This window comes from Cyprinodon tularosa, unplaced genomic scaffold, assembly GCF_016077235.1.
Source record: "Cyprinodon tularosa strain WSP-4 unplaced genomic scaffold, ASM1607723v1 ctg172, whole genome shotgun sequence".
Lineage (NCBI taxonomy): Eukaryota > Metazoa > Chordata > Actinopteri > Cyprinodontiformes > Cyprinodontidae > Cyprinodon > Cyprinodon tularosa.
In genome coordinates this window covers 571,249-593,332 of record NW_024038551.1, presented here as the reverse complement: position 1 = coordinate 593,332, position 22,084 = coordinate 571,249, and the positions used below count along the sequence as shown (strand labels likewise).

At 41.1% G+C, this 22,084-nt stretch overlaps 1 protein-coding gene across 1 annotated transcript; it reads right to left on the bottom strand.

Annotated features, from left to right (window-relative positions):
* Window positions 1-1,046: 1,046 nt before the first annotated feature.
* On the bottom strand, window positions 1,047-21,827 carry LOC119781214. Its single transcript, XM_038281614.1, has 7 exons — window positions 21,546-21,827; window positions 19,947-19,975; window positions 12,848-13,154; window positions 12,221-12,249; window positions 8,906-9,212; window positions 5,587-5,615; window positions 1,047-1,683 (listed from the first exon to the last, which is right to left on the bottom strand). Exons 1-7 carry the CDS (start codon window positions 21,637-21,639, stop codon window positions 1,414-1,416), a joined length of 1,065 nt encoding a protein of 354 aa, XP_038137542.1. The 5' UTR covers window positions 21,640-21,827; the 3' UTR covers window positions 1,047-1,413.
* Between the last annotated feature and the right edge of the window lie 257 nt (window positions 21,828-22,084).

Here is a 22,084-nt window from a genome sequence, read left to right as displayed (position 1 = left end):
AGCTGTTTGCTTTCAGAGAAAGGAGTAGACACTGCTGTCAGCGACATGCTTTCAAGCAAACGCTTGTGTTTTATTTATTTTTAAAACAGTATAACTGGCGATATTTTGCTAAAACATGTGAAGGGAAGAATAGAATAGAGAAACTCATCTTTCATGAACATAAAACCTTTCAAATTTCACCTTCAGTAAGCTGGAATTGAGGCGGATTAATATATTACTGCAATCTTGCAGATGCATAAAAGCAAAAGAATTGATCAAACTGGATTACATGGACTTAATGTCATTTAAATAAACAAACATTGGCCATAAAACATCAGAATACAGAAGAGATGGATAAATACATTATTTATATCAAATGCAATTATATTTATTTACAGTAAATGTATAAATACTTTTTTTCAAGTCAGGAGACTTGACCAAAGGGCTTTACACTACATTCAGTCATTCACCCACTCACACACTGATGGTGGCAAGTTACATTGTAGCCACAGCTGCCCTGGGGCTCACTGACAGAAGCAGGGCTGCCGTACACTGGCGCCACCGGGCCCTCTGACCACCATCAGTAGGCAATGCAGGTGAAGTATCTTGCCCAAGGCTAAATAGATTATATTTATTTGATTATTTTTATTATTTTATTTGATTTCTAATAATGATTAAATCTGTTAACAACCTGTTTTTTGTAATTTAGTTTTTGAAATTTACGTTAAACAGACAAAATATTCATCTCACCGTCTCAAAAAGAATGGTTCATTTCTATCCTCTTGCTGACTTCCAGGGACATCAATGCCAGAAGTCCTCACTCCCTTAACCTTCTAACCGGGGTATTGAGGCTGGAAGGCTGCTTCCTCCAGGTGGTACCTGACACTTTTGACAATCGCTGTCCTCAGAAAAAAAATCAGTCAAGGAGAATCCTGCCATGACAACGCTAAATTGTAGTGGGGAAAAAGTATTAAACTCTTCACCCAGGTTAAATAAACAGAGATCGATGGATTTCACTCAGTCAGCATTTATTCATATCTTTGCAAAGAGAGAACAGTTCATCATACAGCCCTTATGGCACAGCATTCAGCCCTGTTCAACCCGAGCAGCGTCCGTTCCCCTTTACTTACAACAATGGAAAGGTAGTCAGAGTCAAAACAAATTACAGACACTTTGGTTAACAGTAACATGTTATGAATAAACCTTGAGAAAGAATCTGGTTTGTTATTGGAAGAAGCTATGTCTAGTCTAGAAACACCATCCCACAGAGAATGGCGTGGCCTTGCAGGTGAAACAGACTGGTTGAAAACTTTATAGTGAGTAAATAGGATAAATGAATATATAAAATTAGAGAAATCTAAATTTTCTGATAGGACCTAGAGGAAAGGCATTTTGCCATATCAGCCCCTTTAAAAAAAATACAACCCAATCTGGTCATGAGCAGGCGCATGAAATCGTCTGCACCAAATCATTCCTCTTCATTTTCTTAAGAATTTCCTTGGCAATTTCCAAAGCAGATGTGGTGTAGACTTGTAAAATCAGATCCACCAGGTCTGTAGATTCTGCCATTTCCACTCGACTTGCTGGGATACTCAGGGGGCCTGGACTCCTATGTAGGCTCTTCAGGTGCCATTTGAAAGTTCTAACTTCCTTTTGATTCAGATCCTCTATCACACTCAAAAGCCTCTCATGTGATGTTGTGGCCTACAGATTCACAAGAAAAAGCACAAAACATCTCATTGTTTCAAATGCTTACTTGTTACTAAAATATTGGTGTACAGACTTGCATGATGTTGAGAGTACCAGCATTATGTAATAACAGCATCAATAAAAGTATAACCTTTTGACAACAAAGTAGTTCAACTAACACATTTTCACATACTGCTAATGCCCTTATATTACGTTCAATCTACTACCACTCGATCGTTCAAAACAACTTTTTATAAGCACACTTTTGCTGCTAGTAGATAAGGGTTTTAGTGCAGCGAAGCGGGGGAAGAAATGAGACATATAATGCTGTTTGGCTGAGGGGACATAATGTGGGCAGGTGTTATGCAAAGAAGCATGTTGTTTCAGCATGTAATACATGTTTGAGAAAATATTTTCCCAACTGTTCCTCTTTTCGTCCATTTAAAAATGTGAGCTCATTTATTTTTCTTTATTACACAAAAGTATTTACTAATGCTGCACAGCTGGTGGAATAGGCTATGCATGAGGCTTATCTTACCAATGGTAGAGAAGAGAAGCTGTTTGCTATTGAGTGTGAAATGCTTTGAAAAGGGAGCCAAACTCCTTTAGGTTCGAGGTTGTTTAACATCCATGTTTGTAGAAAATAGTTTGTAAATTGATTTACTTGTACTCATACTCCGCTTCTTTCTCTTTATCTGGGACCGGGTGACGGGGAAAACACTCTCAGTACAGACTCCCAGACTAACCTCTCCCCAGATACCTGCCAAGCCAGTGGAGAGACATCATCTCTCCTTGTGTTGGGTTGTCTCGGGTTGTCCCCTGGGCCTACTCCCACTGGAATGTACCTGGAACACAGCCCGTTGTGTTGGGATCTGGAGGCTTGTCTAACTTTCTCCACCAGAGGGCACCTGAGATCTTCCTTCTGAGGTCATGAGCTGACTTCTACACACCTGTTTCCCATCTGCTGATCAGGAAGCCTTCTTAAGGAGGAAGAGGCTGACACTTCCCTGCCAGAGTGTTTGCCAGTAATGGTACCAGCAAAACCTGAGCCAGCCTTTCAGATCAGTTTCTCTGATATTTTGTGAACTAGTCTGACCCTGTGTTCTTCTGCCTCTCAGATCCTGACTTATCTGGATATCTGTATAATCCTGGAGAAAAACAATCGCTGCCTGGAACCTGCCTGTCTGCCCTCCGCCTCAGCCTCCGTCTCTGCCTCTGCCCTCAGCCTGCCGACCAGCCTCTGGACCCACAAGGTTCCCCCCCTGCTGATCTGAATTCCCTCTGAGCAGGTATTAATCCAAGCTGCCGTTTTACTGCAATTTTCCTGGATCCACTCTAACTGATCTGTCCTCCTCTAGTGGTTTACCTCCCGTGACCAGTCTGACGAGTCTGAAGAGTGTTTCTGCGTGTGGGTTAGACGCTTAGACCCCAACATGACAGTGGGAGGCTTCCAGAGGGCATCCTCAAAAGATATCTGTGCCATGTCAGCTGACTTTTTACAGTGTGGAGCAGAAGAGGTACTACTCTGAGTTTATGCCAAATGATCAAGCTCCTCACCCCATCTCTAAGGGAGAGCCCAGCCCCCCCTGTGAAGAAAGCTAATTTCTGCCTCTTGTATCCCTGATCTTGTTCTTTCAGGTCATAATCCAGAATTCATGACCATAAGTGAGGGTAGGAAAACAGACCAACCAGTAAATCAAGAGCTCTGCCTTTTCACTCAGCTCTCTCTTCACCTTGACAGACAGGTGCAGGGTCTGCATTATAACAATACCTGCAAAGACCCATCAAACGATCTGCTCCATTCTTCCCTCACAAGGAAAAGGACCCCAAGATACTTGAGCTCCTCCACTTCAGCAGTCACACTTCTCCCACCAGAAGGGGAAAACCAGCTTTTTCCGGTGGAGAACCATGGCTTTGAAATTGAAGTAACTGACTCATCCCGGTTGCTTCACAGGCACCTGCAAACCGCCCCAGTGCATGCTGTAGGTCTTGCCAGAAGGGAGCTAGCAGAACCATGTCTTCTGCAAAAAGGAGGGATGAGATCTGCTGGTGCCCTAACCAGACCCCCTCCAGCCCTTGGCTGTGCCTCAAAACCCGGCCATAAAGGTTATCAACAGGATCAGTGACAGAGGGTAGCCCTGTCAGCGTCCAACATGAACAGGGAAAGAATCATACTTAATGCCAATCAGATTAAACCCCTGCTCTGCTTATACAGAGACCTGATAGCCCCTAGTAAAGGGCCCCCGACTCCGTACTCCTGACGCATCCCCCACAAGGCATCATTAGGGACACAGTCAAAAGCATTTTCAGTTTCCACAAAACACATTTGAGCTAGTTGGGCAAACTCCCAAGCACCTTCGAGCATCCTGCACAGAGTATATAGCTGGTCCACTGTTTCATGGCCAGGAGAAAAAACGCTCTGCTCCTCCTGAAGCAGAGGTTCGACAATCAGCCGGACTCCCCTCTTTTCGGGACCCTGGCATAGGTCTTCCCAGGGAGGCTGAAAGGTGTTATCCACCTATAGTTGGAACGCACCCTCTGGTTCCCCGTCTTATGCAGGGGACCCACCACCCCTGTCTGCATATCCAGGGGTACTGTCCCAGGACTTAAGTCAGATCTCATTCACCCCCAATGCTCTGCCACCATGGAGTTTTGCAAACACAGCCTTGTTGATGAACGAATCCAGGCCTGAGCACGTCAGCCAGATTGAAGAGATCCTTAAAGTATCCCTTCCCTCATCCAAAAATATCCTCTTTCAAGATCAGTAGCTCTTGACTCCCACTAAAAACAGTGTTAGCACAGCAGTGCTTCCCCCTCCAGAGACACCAAACCATTTGTCTAAGGAGTTTAAGCCAAGGCAGCCACCCAGGCAGTAACATGCTTGACCTCATAACAACTGCTAGCTGTTTTAAGGGATCCAGGCAAGGCTAGATAAGACTCCCTTTTCAGCTTGACGGCATCCTTTAGTGTCGGTGTCCACCAACAGGTTTAGGGATCGCCGCGACAACAGGCACTGCTGACCTTACAGACAAAGCTATGGGCGGCTGCATCGACAATGTAGGCAGAGAGCAAGGACCACTCAGACTTAATGCTTCTCTAAAATCAGAGGCTAAATGTTCCTGCGATGTTCTGTGTGAATCTGGGAACAAAGATTTAACTATGTCTGTTACAAGCAACTTTAATCTCATGAAGCACCTTCTATCAACAAACCATTAAGAAAACAATGACTGACAATTGGCTTCCCTATTATTGATCAATGCCATCCATTTTCTTACACGCTTGTCCCGAGTGGGGTCGCGAGGGGTGCTGGTGCAGTCAATGGGCGACTCTTTACTTCACTCCTATCCTATATTCACTTGGTATACATTAATGTTATTTTTTACATGGACATACTGGAAGTAGGAGGACGTTTCTGGGAAGAGGAAGCCTGGGAGTCTCTGCTTAGACTGCGGCGCCCTCAACACAGTTCCAGGAAAGTGAAAGGCATCAAGTATAAGTACCAGAATCTGAAGTTTATGTACAGAAATTAGGGATGTCCTGATTCACTTTTGTAATTATTGATACCTATATTGACCCGATAAAAATTATACATAGTTTTATTACTTTTCTTGTATTGTGGAATTTTAGAAACACCTTGATCAAGTAATCTTATTTGAACTAACAACAATGTAAACAACAATTGGTAGAAAACGACTGAACCATTATTTATTAACCAGTGGCTCACATAAACTTGAAACAAAGGCCGGTAGAAACAAGGTGTTTATATCAGGTTGCGTATATGGGGAAAGTTAGATGCAAGCCGACATCATTAACATATTTGTGATTTAGCTGATTTTGTGCCAAATTCCAATATTATATTGGGACATGCCAGAATGAAATGCTATCAAAACAACTGATCTACTCAAAACCAACTCTTACCTGCTCGGGTTGGATCCTGGTTTGCCGACCTGTAAGAGAAGAAAAATATGTTGAGATATTTCATGGATCTTCAGGTAAAAACATGCAGCTTTCATCATAGCTCATGTCAGCGACGCTCTGTCTCCATCAGTCAGGATGAACCCGACTCACAGTGACCCTTTAGAACATGTGTGAAGGTGATAAATAGCTTGTCTTCCTGATATATGTGGAGTTCCAGAGATTATAAGCTCATAACATATGCAGAACCTTCTTACAGTAACCCTATCCACACCCCACAGTCTGGGGCACCATCACCATGCTACCAGCAGGGGCATCAGAGGAGGTTCTGCTGAAGGGGTTTTGTTTTCATCTGTGTTGGTTGGTCTGTTGATCTTTTTTTAAAATAACAAAAAAGCTATAGACGGATTTATCTGAAATCTTCAAAGAAGGTACGTATTGTGAAAGGCAAGAAATTCTAACATTTTAGTCATGATCCAAATCCATGATTTCTTTTCAAACCTGTGATTAGTGGTGTTAACTTAAGGTGGAAGTCTCAATATTTCGAGGAAAATAAGCTACAGACTTCTACGGATGAAACAGTGGAACGCAACTGCCGAAGGAAGAGTTGCAGGAGACGCAGAAAGAGAGACGCAGGAAGCGAGGCTGCATCCAGCAATACCGGACAATGCTATTAGCCTGGAGGGGCTAACGCTATACCGCGCCGATAGGAACAAAGAACTCTGAGGTAAGACTCAATGTGGTGGGCTCTGTGTTTGCATCAACGACAGCTGTTGCGAGAACGCTAGACCAGTCGCCAGCTTCTGCTCTCAGACATCGAGTTTCTGACTGTTAACTGCAGACCGTTCTATATGCCCAGAGATTTCAGTGTGGTTAGCATCACTGCTGTTTATTGACCCCCAGTGCTAACACTAAAGAGGCCGTGAATGTTCTTTACCAGCCTATCTCTGAGCTCTCCGACCTGCACACAAGAAGGGTGTTTTCATAATTACTGGGGATTCTCCCTCCTTTTTACTAACGTGGACTTTGCAACTCAGGGTGAAAACATTTTAGACCTGGTTTACTCTAACATCAAAGATGCATTCAGAGCAGCCCCCCGCCCCCACCTCGGGTCATCAGATCATCTCTCATGCTTATCCCTATGTATAAGCCCTAGCTGATCAGGGCTAAAACGACAGATAAAGAGGTCAGAGTGTGGTCTAAGGGCACCAGGAGAAACTCCAAGACTGTTTTGAATGCTCTGACTGGAACATCTTCATGGCTGCAGCATATTGATGAGTATGCCATGAATGTGTCAGCCTACATCAACAAATGCATTGAGGACGTCAGCATCAAAAAGAACATCAGCACCCGGGCCAACCACCCAACCCTGGATAAATGGAGAGGTTCAGAAATCACTAAAAGCACACATCTCAGCTTTCAAGTCTGGTGATAAGGGGGCACTGAGAACAGCGCGTGCTAACTTAAACCGTGCCGTCAGATCAGCGAAGCAGAACCACAGCCAGAAGATCCAGGATCTTTTCCACAACAACAGTTACACCAGAAGAATGTGGAAAGGCATTCGGATGATCACGGACTACAACACCCCCCAGTAGATGCAGCAAACACTGACTTTCTAAATGAACTGAACAACTTCTTTGGAAGGTTTGAGGCTCTAAACAGCACTCCAGCAGTGAAAGCTATTCTACACCAGGGGGAGGAGGCACTAAACCTGGACGTAGCTGAAGTAAGGAAAACTCTGAGGAGAGTCAATCCAAGGAAGGCCCCAGGGCCTGATAATATACCTGGGCAGGTGTATAAGGAGTGTGTAGATCAGCTGGCTGGTGTCCTCACAGACATATTTAACACCTCGCTGGACCAATCCATAGTGCCAGCATGCTTCAAGTCTGTCACCATTATTCCAGTCCCAAAGAAGCCACAGGTCGTCTTACTCAATGATTACCAGCCTGTAGCACTGACTCCAATCATGATTAAGTGCTTTAAAAGGCTGGTTAAAGAACACATCGTCTCCAGTCTGCCACCAACATTCGAGCCGTTCCAGTTCGCCTACCGACGAAACCGCTCCACTGAGGACGCCATCTCTGCTGCTCTCCACCTGAGCCTGGCACACCTGGAGGAGAAGAACACTCACGTGCCGATGCTGTTCCTGGACTTCAGTTCAGCTTTCAACACCATCAACCAACAGCATCTGATGGGCAAACTGAAACAGCAGGGATTCAATACAGAGAACACCTCTGATGTCATCACCCTAAGCACAGGCTCCCCTCAGGGCTGCGTCCTGACCCCCCTTCTGTTCACCCTGATGACACATGACTGCGTCCCCAGGTTCACCACTAATCACATGGTGAAGTTTGCAGACGACACCACGGTAGTGGGCCTCATCAGTGATGACAACAACCTGGACTACAGAGAGGAGGTGGAGCAGCTGGTGGACTGGTGCAAAGATAACAGCCTGATCCTGAAGAAGATGAAGGAGATCATCTTGGACTTCAGGAAGGGCATGTACTTCTTGCGGAGGATGAGGAAAGCCACCTGCCCCCACCCATCCTCACCACCTTCTACAGAAGCACCATAGAGAGCTTTCTGACCAGCTGTCTTACTGTGTGGTGTGGAGGCTGCAGCGCCTCAGACTGGAAGAAAGTGAGAAAAGTGGTGAGAACAGCAGAGAGGATCATCGGGGCTCCTCTTCCATCCATTAATGACATTTCATCCCTGCGCTGCGTGTCCAAAGCCCGTAACATCATCAATGACCCCTCACACCCCCACCATGGACTGTTCTCCCTGCTGCACTCTGGGACCTGCTGGACCTGCCTCGGATGCTTCAAAGCATCCGAGGCAGGTCCAGCAGATTCCACAACAGTTTCTTCCCCACTGCCATTAGACTGCTTAATGTTGTGTAAAATGGGTTATTTTCTTTATAAAAAAAAAGAAATGAATTTTAAAACTGTAAATATACAGCCATATGTGTATATTATTATTTTTTCATGTATTTATTACTGTTTTCAAGCTGCACTTTAAAAAATGAAATTGTCTAGAGCTGTTTTAAGCGGAATTTCTTTTTTTATACACTCGTGTATACAAAACCACCAACAGACCAATATGAAGGATTGAGGATCTTAACCTGATCATGAAGCTCAGCTGATGTAAAAAACACCCTTAACAGTTTCTGATACAGACCCAGAAACCTCCACCAACCATGGATCTTCACATTGTTCTCCTGAGATCAAGGAAGTCAGGAGTTAATAGAAACATTTTAACCAACATGATAAAGAATCGTCCCTGATAGTTATACACCGTATAGCTCTGAAAACTGTTAACTCACCCTCTGCCTGGTTTTCTTGGTTCTTTTCCAGTTTGTCCACAAATGGACGCAGCAGGTTCTGGACACCAGGGTCGTTCCTTGGTATCTCCTTCATTGCTTCATTGACCAAGGAAATGGATCCCTCTACGCCAAATCTCTGAAAGAGTTCCTCAGGAAGTTCCCTCTTAAACTTAGCAGTTATTCTTTTCTGTGAGGGACCTTGATTTTTCTCATAGAATTCCACCATCTTCTTGTACTGAGATCTCTCCAGCTTTCTGAAGATCGTGGTCATGTTGTGTTTCCACACATCTTCTGAGATGTTTGACATCTGTGGAGAAAGCAGAAAATGCCACTAAAATGGACAGATTAAGATAAATTCATCAAATAAGGAAATCATCCCTGGCCAGGTGAAGAAGGGGTCCTGGCGGTGCTGCAGCAACCCCTAGTGGTGAGAGGGAGATTTTTTTTAAATGGATTAAAATTACTTTGCACAATTTATACATTTCTTATGAATATTTTGGAAAATGATTTTGCCTCTTATTCCGTTTACTATTACGTGTATTTGGATTTTTAATGTAATTATTTTGAAGCATAATCAAAAAAAGTTATTGGAAGTTACATTGTCATGGCAACGTCAAGCAAGCGAGAGCAAGGTATCCTGCTCGCGGCAGCAGACTAGTAAATTTAAATCTCTTCATTGGCTTCCTGTTAAATCCAGAATAGAATTTAAAATCCTCCTTCTCACCTATAAATCCTTAAATGGCCAAGCTCCATCTGATATCAGAGATCTGATTGTTCCTTATGTTCCAAACAGAGCACTTCGCTCTCAATCTGCAGGTTTACTAGTGGTTCCTAGAATTTCTAAAAGTAGAATGGGAGGCAGATCTTTTAGTTATCAGGCTCCTCTCCTGTGGAACCAACTACCAGTTTTAGTCCGTGAGGCAGACACCCTGTCTACTTTTAAGGCTAGGCTTAAAACTTTCCTTTTTGATAAAGCTTCTAGTTAGAGTGGCTCAGGTTATCCTGAGCTATCTCTATAGTTATGCTGCTATAGGCTTAGACCTCTGGAGGACATAGGGACCCCTTTTCATCATTCTGCTTCATTCTATCTCTATTCTCCCACTCTGCAGAATCTATTAGTTCAATCTCTATCATTCTGCTCTCTCTGCTTTTTCTCATAGTAGCCTCGCCTCGTCTGTTCCTGTTTGGCTGTGACTCCATCCTGGAGAGAAATATCAGCTGTGCTGCTGCCATCAACACTTTTATTTATTTTTCAGTGTAGTCCTGTTTCTCTGACTGTGACTGGCTGGATGTGCTCTCTTCATCCTCTGATATGGGAGCTGGCTCGGAGCTCGTCTGCCTGGCTGTGTGTTTCCTGGACCGGGACGCCTTTTACAGCTGCTTTTTGTATCTCTGCATCTGTTTCCTTGAACCCCAGTCGGCCTCGGCAGATGGTCACGAGGCAGACACTATGTGTACTAAAATAAAATACACTAAATCGAGTATTTATCGGTTAGTTATTCACATGCTTTTTATAGTTCCCCATCTGAGCCTAGTGATCACTAACCCGAAGTGTCTGTTTCTGCAGAGAATCCAGCAAGCCGGTCCCAGCTGATACCTTGCAAATCCAGAGCTTTTTAACAAAGCAGCATTCCTTTGAACTAATCTGTTCTGCCTGAATTCTGCATCCAGTTGTCTGAGCCCTGACATAAATATTCATTTTGACTAGGAAGAAATATATTTCAGATATCAGAAACACATATTCAGTCAAGCTAATCAATGTCAAAACAGCCTGCCATAGGTTCTGTAATCACGATAAAATTCCAGGGTAAAACTAGTTTACTGGTTAATTGGTAGTGGATCAATGTATTCAATTTAGGCCCACCCACCTGTCAGCAGGTGAAAATGAAGGATAAAAACATTGTTCTTTCAGTGATAGAATGACAATGACAAACGAAAAGTGATGAGCTAAACATGGATCTTTGATGACAAAAGCATAACGACTCATGGTTGTGATGGTTCTTTCAGGCTCTGTCAAGCTAAGCAGTATCGGTGGTGCTGCTGTGTCCTTTTCAGCCACGCCCCCCACCTGCCATGCAGCGGTGCAGATTCTGCATGACCACAGATGGACGATGGCAGCAGTGGAGGGGTTAAAAGTAGACTGGAATGGTCCGGTACTGTGTGCTCAACTTTGACAAACTGCTACTTCAGCTGTACCTGTGCAGAAATGCGTCTGTGCAGCTTAGCTAAGAGTCTGCACTTTATGCCTCACATTTATGGTTTGCTCACAGCCGTATGGCTCTTCCTGCCCTCGCTACAATATATTTGGCTGATCATCCTCTGTCAAGCACAATAAAATCCTTTTGGCTAACTATTAATATTTTATTTCTTCCAGCTCACAAGAGGTGATAATCTTCTTTAATTTGTACAAAAAAGGAATCCCTAAATCATATTCAAATATTTCATTGCATACTGGGTTTTTGACAAAGACATATATTAATTTTTGGAGTGATGATTGACTGATCTATGTGTAAGGCATAGATCAGGAAGTGTTTGCTTTTGGATGGAAAGCTTGTTTGCCTTAAACCATTCCTTTATTATAATTTTGTTAACTTGTGTGCTATATTAACCAATATGATGTCTTGAACTAGACCTGCTTTTTTCACACCTTTTGTGAGACACTTCTGTATAAAGTAGAGCTTTAATTCATGCTTTTTTTTTATAAATCAAAGTTTTCTGCAAAACAGCAATGAGGAACCGCACTGCAGCATTGTATCTCCAACTATTGTAGTATTTAGGCAAAAGCTGTCAGTCTGGTAAAGAATATGGTTGTTATTCGAAATTTTAAAGGTTAACGGATTTTTTAAGTGCAATATTAAACTGACTAAAACTCGACCAAAACCTTTTTGAGTTTTAGTCAACTAAAACCTTCTAAAACTATCACATATAGTAATGACAAAAATGTGACTAAAACTAATAGAGATTATCGTCCTGAAGACATAGACTAATAATAAATCTAGGATGGCTGTAGGGTAACAGGTAGGACCTTTGCATCATCAAATGGAGTTCCTCCTCATTTTGACCCCTTCTTTCATAACACAGTATTTACTAACAGTAGAGAAAGTTTGGAAACCACTGAATTAAATATTTCAGTTATTTTTCAGCTACTTAAAGTAAACTTCAGTCAAATTCAATATTTTTTTTCCTGATAAATTTGACAGACATTAACACGAGGAGCAGACATTCAGAGTAGGTTAGACTTACAGCAGCTACATTTACGTTAATGTAATGAAATTGTATCAGAATAGAACTGATCTAAACAGAACCAGCTCTCACCTGCTCAGGTCGGCCCCTGATCTTTGGACCTGTGAATAAAGGAAAATATTTCTGTCATGGATCTTCAGGTAAAAACATACAACTTTCATCATAGTTCATGTCAGCACTGCTGTGTCTCCATCAGTCAGGATGAATAAGACCCACAGTGACCCAATAAAACGTGTGAAGCTGATAAATAAGCTTCTCTTCCCCAGTGACCCTAACAAAACAATACAGCGTGGGGCACCACCACCATGCTGCCAGCAGGGGCATCAGGTGAGGTTCTGCTGAAGCGGTTTCTTTGAGCAATAGTAGTGTGTGACCATGAAGGTGTTGCTGAGGACTAGAATGTTCAACCATGATAGAGAATAAAACCTGAGATCACTCGTCACACTGAAGCTACTAAATACAGTTTTAGAAAAAAAAACACTGACTGACCAACATGAAGGATGGAGGATCTAAACCTGATCATGAAGCTCAGCTGGTGTAAAAAACACCATCAACAGTTTCTGATATGGACCTCCATCATCCATGGATCTTCTCATTGTTCTTAGAACCAGGAAGTCGCGAATGAAACATTTAACTAACTTGGTAAATTATCACCCCTGACTATGATACATCCTACAGCTCCAATAAGTGTGAACTCACCCTCTGCCTGGTTTTCTTGGTTCTTTCCCAGTTTGTCCACAAATGGACGCAGCAGGTTCTGGACACCAGGGTCGTTCCTTGGTATCTCCTTCATTGCTTCATTGACCAAAGACATGGATCCATCAATGCCAAATGTCTGAATGAGTTTCTCAGGAAGCTCCTCCTTAAACTTGGCAGTGAGCCTTTTCTGTGAGGGACCTGGATTTTTCTCATAGAATTCCACCATCTTCTTGTACTGAGATCTCTCCAGCTTTCTGAAGATCGTGGTCATGTTGTGTTTCCACACATCTTCTGAGATGTTTGACATCTGTGGTGAAGAATAAAAATGTCACAAAAAGGAACAGATTCAAATAAATTCATCAACTAGGAAATGATTTGCCTCACTACAGCAGAACCAGCTGAATGATTTTTTTGTTGGACATAAAAGTCACAAAAAACGAGATTAAGAGGGAAATTATGGAATCACCACAAAATACAGTGTGTACGGAAAATATCCAGAACCCTTTCAATTTTTCACTCCTTGTTTCATTGCAGCCATTAGCTAAAATAAAAAAAAGGAAATTTTATTTCTCATTAATGTACAATCAGCAGCCCATATTGACAGAAAAAAAAATAAATGTAGATTTTTTTGCATGTCATTAAAAAAGAAAAACTGAAATATCAAATTGTCATAAGTCTTGCCACGCTTACAAAAGAATTTCTGCAGCACTCAAGGTTCCTAAGAGCACGGTGGCCTCCATTTTCCTTAAATGGAAGAAGTTTGGGATGACCAGAACTCTCCCTACACCTGGCTGTCCAGAAAAACTGAGCAATGGTGGGTGAAGAGCCTTGATGAGAGAGGTAAAGAAGAACCCAAAGATCACTGTGACTGAGCTCCAGAGATTTAGTACGGTTATGGGAGCAAGTCAACTATCACTGCAGCCCTACAGCGGTCAGGGCTTTATGGCAGAGTGTCCCGACGGAAGCCTCTCCTCAGTGCAATACATATGAAAGCCCGCATAGAGTTTGCCAAAAAACAACTGAAGGACTCCCAGATTATGAGAAAGAAGATTCTCTGGTCTGATGAGACCAAGATTGAACTATTCATCCATCTATCTTCTAACACGCTTAATCCCAAGTGGGGGTATGAGGGGTGCTGGTGCCTATTTCCAGCAGTCAATGGGCGAGAGGCGGGGTCCACCCTGGACAGGTCGCCAGTCAATCACAGGGTAACACAGAGACAAACAACCATTCACGCTCACACCTAAGGAGAATTTAGAGAAGCCAATTAACCTAACAGTCATGTTTTTGATCAGTGGGAGGAAGCCGGAGTACCCAGAGAGAACCGATGCATGCTCAGGGAGAACATGCAAACTCCATGAAGAAAGACCCAGGAATCAAATCCAAAACCTTCTTGCTGCGAAACAGCAGTGCTACCCCAACCCAGTCTCATGGGAAAATGTACCCCCACTACGTTGGTCCACACTGCAAAACGTAGTGGAGGTACATTAATGGCCATTTTTTTGTGGTACTGTTACGTTTCTTCTGCCTATACGCTTTCTATTGTTTTACGTCCTAGTCACGTGACTTTCAAGATTCCAGCTGGGAGAAGAAAAAAAACATATATATGGCCGACATTCGCTCATTTTTTTGTGGAAAGATTAATGACTTGAGTTTGTTTTTGCATTAAAATGAGTTTTGATTACATTTCTAGTGAGAAATGTATAGTTTGTTGCCAGAATATTTACTCAGGGAATGTACATATTCACTTGCTTGTTCGTTTCTTGCAAAGATTTTTCAAGATAATGTGAAACTCTAACATTTTGGTATAAACATGGCTGAGATTTCTCTAACTTTTAGTGGGAAAATCAATAATTTCAATCAGTTTCTGCATTTAAATGGGTTTTGATTACATTTATAGCGAGAAGTGTAGGGTTTATTTACATAATATTTACTTCGTGAACATACATAATCACCCGCTTGCTAGTTTTTGCTACGTTTTTCGGATCTCGTCAGGATTATGTGAAATTGCAACGTTTTGGCTGCTACCCATCGCCTAGCATTTAGCTGCCGCCCCGATTCAACATTGAATTCTTTGTGATTTAACTCCATCTGACGGATCAAACCCTCGCCACTGCGTGCGTTGCGTCTGAGGTTGATTTTCAGATCAATGCATTACGTCGTGGCATACGGGAGAAACTAATTAAACTAGTTAAAAAAAGGATCATGGGTTAAGATCGGATGTGTTTTATTTGGAAATCTACTGGATCCTTTGTGCATTTCACTTCCTGTTTGGTGCGATCTCATTGATGGGTTTTGACCAGATTTTGACCAAAGAGGAACTAAAAAAAACAATTTGAATACACAACCAGCATATCTGGAATCAGTGACAGAGAGCGACTGGGACCAGAAGTTTATTAATTTCTCCCCACTGATTTCCATTCAAAATGTTTTCGATCCCACCGGGCTCTAGGGAAGTGGCGGGCATACCGCCACCTACTGTTCATGAGTGTGTAGCAACATTGTTTTACATCTATTAAATTCTATTTTTTAATTTTGTATTCTGAAGATAAATAAATAATGCTTTCCTTAATCTATAAATATCTTTTATATTTCCTTTATTTCCCAATAATCCTTTAAGACTCCATTCTTGGCCTGTCCTTTCAACTCTTTTCAATTTCTTCCTTTCAGGTCCAGATGTTTTACAGTTCATCAATACGTGTTATACATTTTCCATCTCTCCACATCCTTCACATTTATCATTATTTTTCCTCCCTATTAAGTATAAATTGTCATTTAAATAAGTATGACCTACTCTTAATCTGATCATTATTATTTCTTCCCTTCGGGTTCTCTCATTAATATTTCTATTTAATACTGACTTTTGTACTTTATATAACCTTCTTCCTTTTTATCTTCATTCCACCTTTTTTTGTGTGCCATTTTTCAATTTCTTTCCTCTTAATAAATGATTTTCCTTCCCCTTTCCCTAAAGGAATTGTAATTGTTATTTGTCTACTTTTCATTCCACCTAACTTTCCATTAATTAGCTTGAAAACAGCACTTTGTAGGCACCCAGTTTCTCTAACAATGGCCCTTTTTGGGTTACCCTCCATGCATTGGGTGTCAGTTCAGTGGCAGTTCCAGAACATTTTCATAGGGTTGACCAGGCAGCACAATAATGTGCATGTGGCCAAAAAGTAATAGGGATCAAATTCGGTTCAGAGTCAAGCTATTGGTATCAGGCATCAGGTTCAATTTGCATATTTTCTTAGCCAAAACAAGGATTTGTTGGGCTATTGTAATTTTGAATTGAAAAACGTCCTGAATGGGAAGTCTTCAAACTTGAAAAACAAAGTCCAAAGTTTTTTTTTTTTTTTTTTTGGAATGATTATGACCTGGATGTCTAAGAATCTTCACCAGCTTATCAGGGAAATGAATGCCCACAATGTCTATATTCTCCAAAAGAGAATAACAGAACAGACCTTCATGAGGCCCTTGTTAAAGCTATGCATATATTTATGCATCTATGCTCTTCAAATAACTTTCTGGTTCGACGCAACATTTACATTAAATGGGTTGAGAGGTTGTTCTTTACCAGTAAATACATAAAAGATTCCCAGATGACTGCCGATGCAAACTCTCCCCTATAAAACCTAAACTAATTCTTATAAGAGAGTAAAATCTGTATTAGTCTTCATTAAACGTAGCATATTGTTTTACATAATCGATTGCTTTATTTTTGGTGTCAGCTTTTGGTCAATATGCTAACCTTAAAAGGTCAAAGTGGGAAAATGTAGTAGTAGTAGACAAATTAGCAATTAGAGGAGGCAATAACAATTACAATTCCTTTAGGGAAAGGGGAAGGAAAATCATTTATTAAGAGGAAAGAAATTGAAAAATGGCAAAAAAGGTGGAATGAAGATAAAAAAGGAAGAAGGTTATATAAAGTACAAAAGTCAGTATTAAATAGAAATATTAATGAGAGAAACCGAAGGGAAGAAATAATAATGATCAGATTAAGAGTAGGTCATACTTATTTAAATGACAATTTATACTTAATAGGGAGGAAAAATAATGATAAATGTGAAGGATGTGGAGAGATAGAAAATGTATAACACGTATTGATGAACTGTAAAACATCTGGACCTGAAAGGAAGAAATTGAAAAGAGTTGAAAGGACAGGCCAAGAATGGAGTCTTAAAGGATTATTGGAAAATAAAGGAAATATAAAAGATATTTATAGATTAAGGAAAGCATTATTTATTTATGTTCAGAATACAAAATTAAAAAATAGAATTTAATAGATGTAAAACAATGTTGCTACACACTCATGAACAGTAGGTGGCGGTATGCCCGCCCCTTCCCTAGAGCCCGGTGGGATCGAAAACATTTTGAATGGAAATCAGTGGGGAGAAATTAATAAACTTCTGGTCCCAGTCGCTCTCTGTCACTGATTCCAGATATGCTGGTTGTGTATTCAAATTGTTTTTTGTTTTTTTTAGTTCCTCTTTGGTCAAAATCTGGTCAAACCCCATCAATGAGATCGCACCAAACAGGAAGTGAAATGCACAAAGGATCCAGTAGATTTCCAAATAAAACACATCCGATCTTAACCCATGATCCTTTTTTTAACTAGTTTAATTAGTTTCTCCCGTATGCCACGACGTAATGCATTGATCTGAAAATCAACCTCAGACGCAACGCACGCAGTGGCGAGGGTTTGATCCGTCAGATGGAGTTAAATCAAAAATAATTCAATGTTGAATCGGGGCGGCAGCTAAATGCTAGGCTATAGGTAGCAGCCAAAACGTTGCAATTTCACATAATCCTGACGAGATCCGAAAAACCGTAGCAAAAACTAGCAAGCGGGTGATTATGTATGTTCACTAAGTAAATATTATGTAAATAAACCCTACACTTCTCGCTATAAATGTAATCAAAACCCATTTAAATGCAGAAACTGATTGAAATTATTGATTTTCCCACTAAAAGTTAGAGAAATCTCAGCCATGTTTATACTAAAATGTTACAGTTTCACATTATCTTGAAAAATCTTTGCAAGAAACGAACAAGCAAGTGAATATGTACATTCCCTGAGTAAATATTCTGGCAACAAACTATACATTTCTCACTAGAAATGTAATCAAAACTCATTTTAATGCAAAAACAAACTCAAGTCATTAATCTTTCCACAAAAAAATGAGCGAATGTCGGCCATATATATGTTTTTTTTCTTCTCCCAGCTGGAATCTTGAAAGTCACGTGACTAGGACGTAAAACAATAGAAAGCGTATAGGCAGAAGAAACGTAACAGTACCACAAAAAAATGGCCATTAATGTACCTCCACTACGTTTTGCAGTGTGGACCAACGTAGTGGGGGTACATTTTCCCATGAGACTGGGTTGGCCACCCACTGCACCACTGAGCAGCCCAAGATTGAACTATTCAGCATTAATTCTAAGGTTAACATGTGGAGAAAACCAGGCACTGCTCATTCCCTCCCCAATACAATTCCAACAGTGAAACAGATGGTGGCAGCAACATGCTATGGGGGTGGTTTTCAGCTGCAGGGACAGGACGACTGGTTACAATTTAAGGAAAGATGAATGTGGCTAAATACAGAGGTATCATGGAAGAAAACCTCATTCTCATTCATTTTTGGTTTGTTTGTTCTGTCGAGATGGGGTGCTGAGTGAGCATTCATTAGAAATAAAATGAACTTTATTGATTTTAGCACATGGCTGCAATGAAACAAAGAGGGGAAAACTTAAAGGGGTCTGAATTCTTTCCGTACACACTCTACATCCATCCAACTTTATTCATTTAACTTCAGTTTACAACAGGTTTTCATCTCAAGCCACCTTATCTGGGTTTCTGCAGGTTTTATCAACTTCAATTTAGGTATTTTAAAGTAGCAATCAAAATCTGCGAATATAGGTGATTATCAGTTGTCATGCTGGAACATAGCTTGTGGTTTCCCCTAGGGTTCAGTATTGGGACTGATGCGTTTTATTCTATAATTAAATTACATTCTAGTTTCACAAGTATTCAAGTTTGTTTTGTTTGCACAGGCACAAATATGTTCTTAACAAGGGAGAACTAAAAAACTGGTTTGACAAAAAACAACAATAAGGTCTACATGTTGTCCTTGAACCTGGAAAACACTAAGTTCTGTGAACAATTTAGAAATATGGATGTGAATAGGAAAATAGATGGAGTATAGGTGGAACGAGTAAAGAAAATGTGATCATTGCATGAGTATTTATGTGATAATTCTTAGTGAAGCAAAACATTGTCTGAACTACAGAGCATTATACATTATTTACCATTCATTGATGTTATAATACTTCGGCTACTGTCTTGAAGTCTGGGTAACACCTACCAGACATCACTGAAACCGCTTTGCACACTGCAGAAAGGAGCCATCAGGATAATTCATAAAGTTGGATATCAAGCCACACTTAGCCATAAGTCATTTATTGCTGCTGTTGAAGTTTTCTGAGCTGCTAGAGTTACAAACCTCAAAATGAATGTATAAAGCTAGAAATAAACAGCTGACAGACAGCATACAAAGATCATTTGTTGAGAAAGTGAGGGTGAAATTAGAGATATAATATACATTTCCAGACCTTTCATTTATGAACAAACGTGACAAGAATAAGCATATCATTAAATGATGTGAACGTCTGGTAAAAAAAATGATTAATTAAAACGATGTCCAATCCTGAGAACATTTAGGAAAAAACTCAAATTAGTTTTCTTGAAAATATGTGAGATGGAAGAAGCGTGGTGAACATCATTGCTTTGCTTAATTACTATAGAAGGGTTCATACATATTTTTTTCAATGGCGGTAATTGTTTGGACAATGGGCAATAATTATATGAATGAAGATGTTTGTTGGCACCTGTGAATTTATATATGTTTATATGTACATAAAGGTGCAGACCAGGAAGCAGAGTCATAGTTTAACACGCCTTCTCTACTGTTACCCACCCATGACTCCATCCAGATAGCGTCTTCCCCACAACCAAAACCACATAAATTAGAAAAAACATCCTCAAGGAGTCAATAATGATGATCTAATTAGAACTGATCTAAACAGAACAAGCTCTCACCTGCTCAGGTCGGCACCTGGTCTTTGGACCTGTAAATGAAATAAAATATGGTGAGATATGTCATGGATCTTCAGGTAAAAAAAAATGCAGCATTTATCAGAGTTCCTCTCAGCACTGCTGTGTCTCTGTCAGTCAGGATGAACCCCGACCCACAGTGACCCGTTAGAACATGTATGAAGCTGATAAATAGCATTCTCTGTTTCCTGGTGCAGGGAGAACAACCTGGAGCTCAACGCTCTAAAAACAGTGGAGATGATTGTGGACTTCAGGAAGAACTCAGCCCCAGCTATCTCCATCACCCTCTGTGACTCCACAATTGACACAGTGGAGTCTCCCTGCTTCCAGGGAACCATCATATCAAAGAACCTAAAGTGGGAGCAAATAAAGCCCAGCAGAGGATCTACTTCTTGCGGCAGCTGAATAAATTCCACCTGCCAAGGAGAATGATGGTGCACTTTTACGCCTCCATCACCTCCTCCATCACCATCTGCTATGCTGGTGCCACTGCCAACTGCGACTGCAGCATGTCATCCGGTCTGCAGAGAAAGTGACTGGCTGCAATCTTCCGTCTCTCCAACATCTGTACACCTCCAGGACTCTGAGGCGTGCAGGGAAGATTGTGGCTGATCCTTCGCACCCCAGCCACAAACTATTTCAGACACTTGTATATGGCTATAGATTCTGTATATATATATATATATATATATATATATATATATATATATATATATATATATATATATATATATATATATATATTTTTTTTTTTTTTTTTTTTTCTTCACCATCAACACAAAGTCAAATTCCTTCCAGTGCAAACCTACATAGCAATAAACTGGATTTGGATTCTGGTTCTCTTCCTGCTATCTGTGCAGTTCCAGAGATGTTCTCTTCACTAAGCTCATAACATCAACAGAACCTTCCCCAGTGACCCTAACCAAAGAATACAGCGTGGGGCACCACCACCATGCTGCCAGCAGGGGCATCAGGTGAGGTTCTGCTGAAGCGTTTTTTTTTTTTTTAGCAATAGTAGCATGTTACCATGAAGGTGGCGCTGAGGACAAGAACTTTCAACAATAATGGAGAATTAAACCTGAGATCACACGTCACCCTGAAGCTACTAAATACAAATAGTTTTAGTGAAAAACCACCGACTGACCAACATGAAAGATGGAGGATCTTAACCTGATCATGAAGCTCAGCTGGTGTAAAAAACACCATCAACAAATTCTGACACAGACCCAGAAACCTCCACCAACCATGGATCTTCTCATTGTTCCTCTCAGAACCAGGAAGTCAGGCATTCATAGAAACATTTCAACCAACATGGTGACATGTTTTCTAAGCCATAGAAAGGCTGTTGTTGGGCTACTCTTTAAAGCCTGGAGCTCTACACTACTCCAGACGTTTTGAATTGAGAAAGCTCTCTGGGTGGAAGGCGAAATGTCTTCAAACGTGGAAAACGAAGTCCAGTGGTTTGTTTTTAACATTCTTTTGGAATGACTATGACGTGGACGACTGAGAATCTTCACCACCAACATGGTAAATTATCAGCCCTTACCATGATACACCCTACAGCTCCAATAACTGTGAACTCACCCTCTGCCTGGTTTTCTTCATTCTTTCCCAGTTTGTCCACAAATGGACGCAGCAGGTTCTGGACACCAGGGTCGTTCCTTGGTATCTCCTTCATTGCTTAATTGACCAAAGAGATGGATCCATCCATGCCAAACATCTGAATGAGCTTCTCAGGAAGCTCCTCCTTAAACTTGGCAGTGAGCCTTTTCTGTGCAGGACCTTGATTTTTCTCATAGAATTCCACCATCTTCTTGTACTGAGGCCTCTCCAGCTTCTCAAAGATCGCAGTCAAGGCTTTTTTCCATTTAGATTCTGAGATGTTTGCCATCTCTGTTGCTGAGGAAAAAGAAACCTTTTAATAAAATGAACAGATTGAGATAATTTCTTCAACTAAGGAAATAATCTGCTTTCCATTCTGACTGCAGCAGAACAATCTGAGGGATTATCCTACTGGACCTAAAAGTTCACACCCTGATGAGATATTCTAGATGATATGATTGAACCATGAACCATAAAAGGCTGCTGGTTTTCTTTCCACCCAAGCAGTAGCACACCGGACT

Coding starts and splice junctions, on each gene's coding strand:
- LOC119781214 (XM_038281614.1), bottom strand. CDS start 21,639: ATGAAGGAGATACCAAGGAACGACCCTGGTGTCCAGAACCTGCTGCGT. Junction 9,213..12,220: donor TCAGGGGCCGACCTGAGCAG/GTGAGAGCTGGT, acceptor CTTTCTCCACAG/ATGTCAAACATCTCAGAAGA. Junction 5,616..8,905: donor CCAAGAAAACCAGGCAGAGG/GTGAGTTAACAG, acceptor CTTCTCTTACAG/GTCGGCAAACCAGGATCCAA.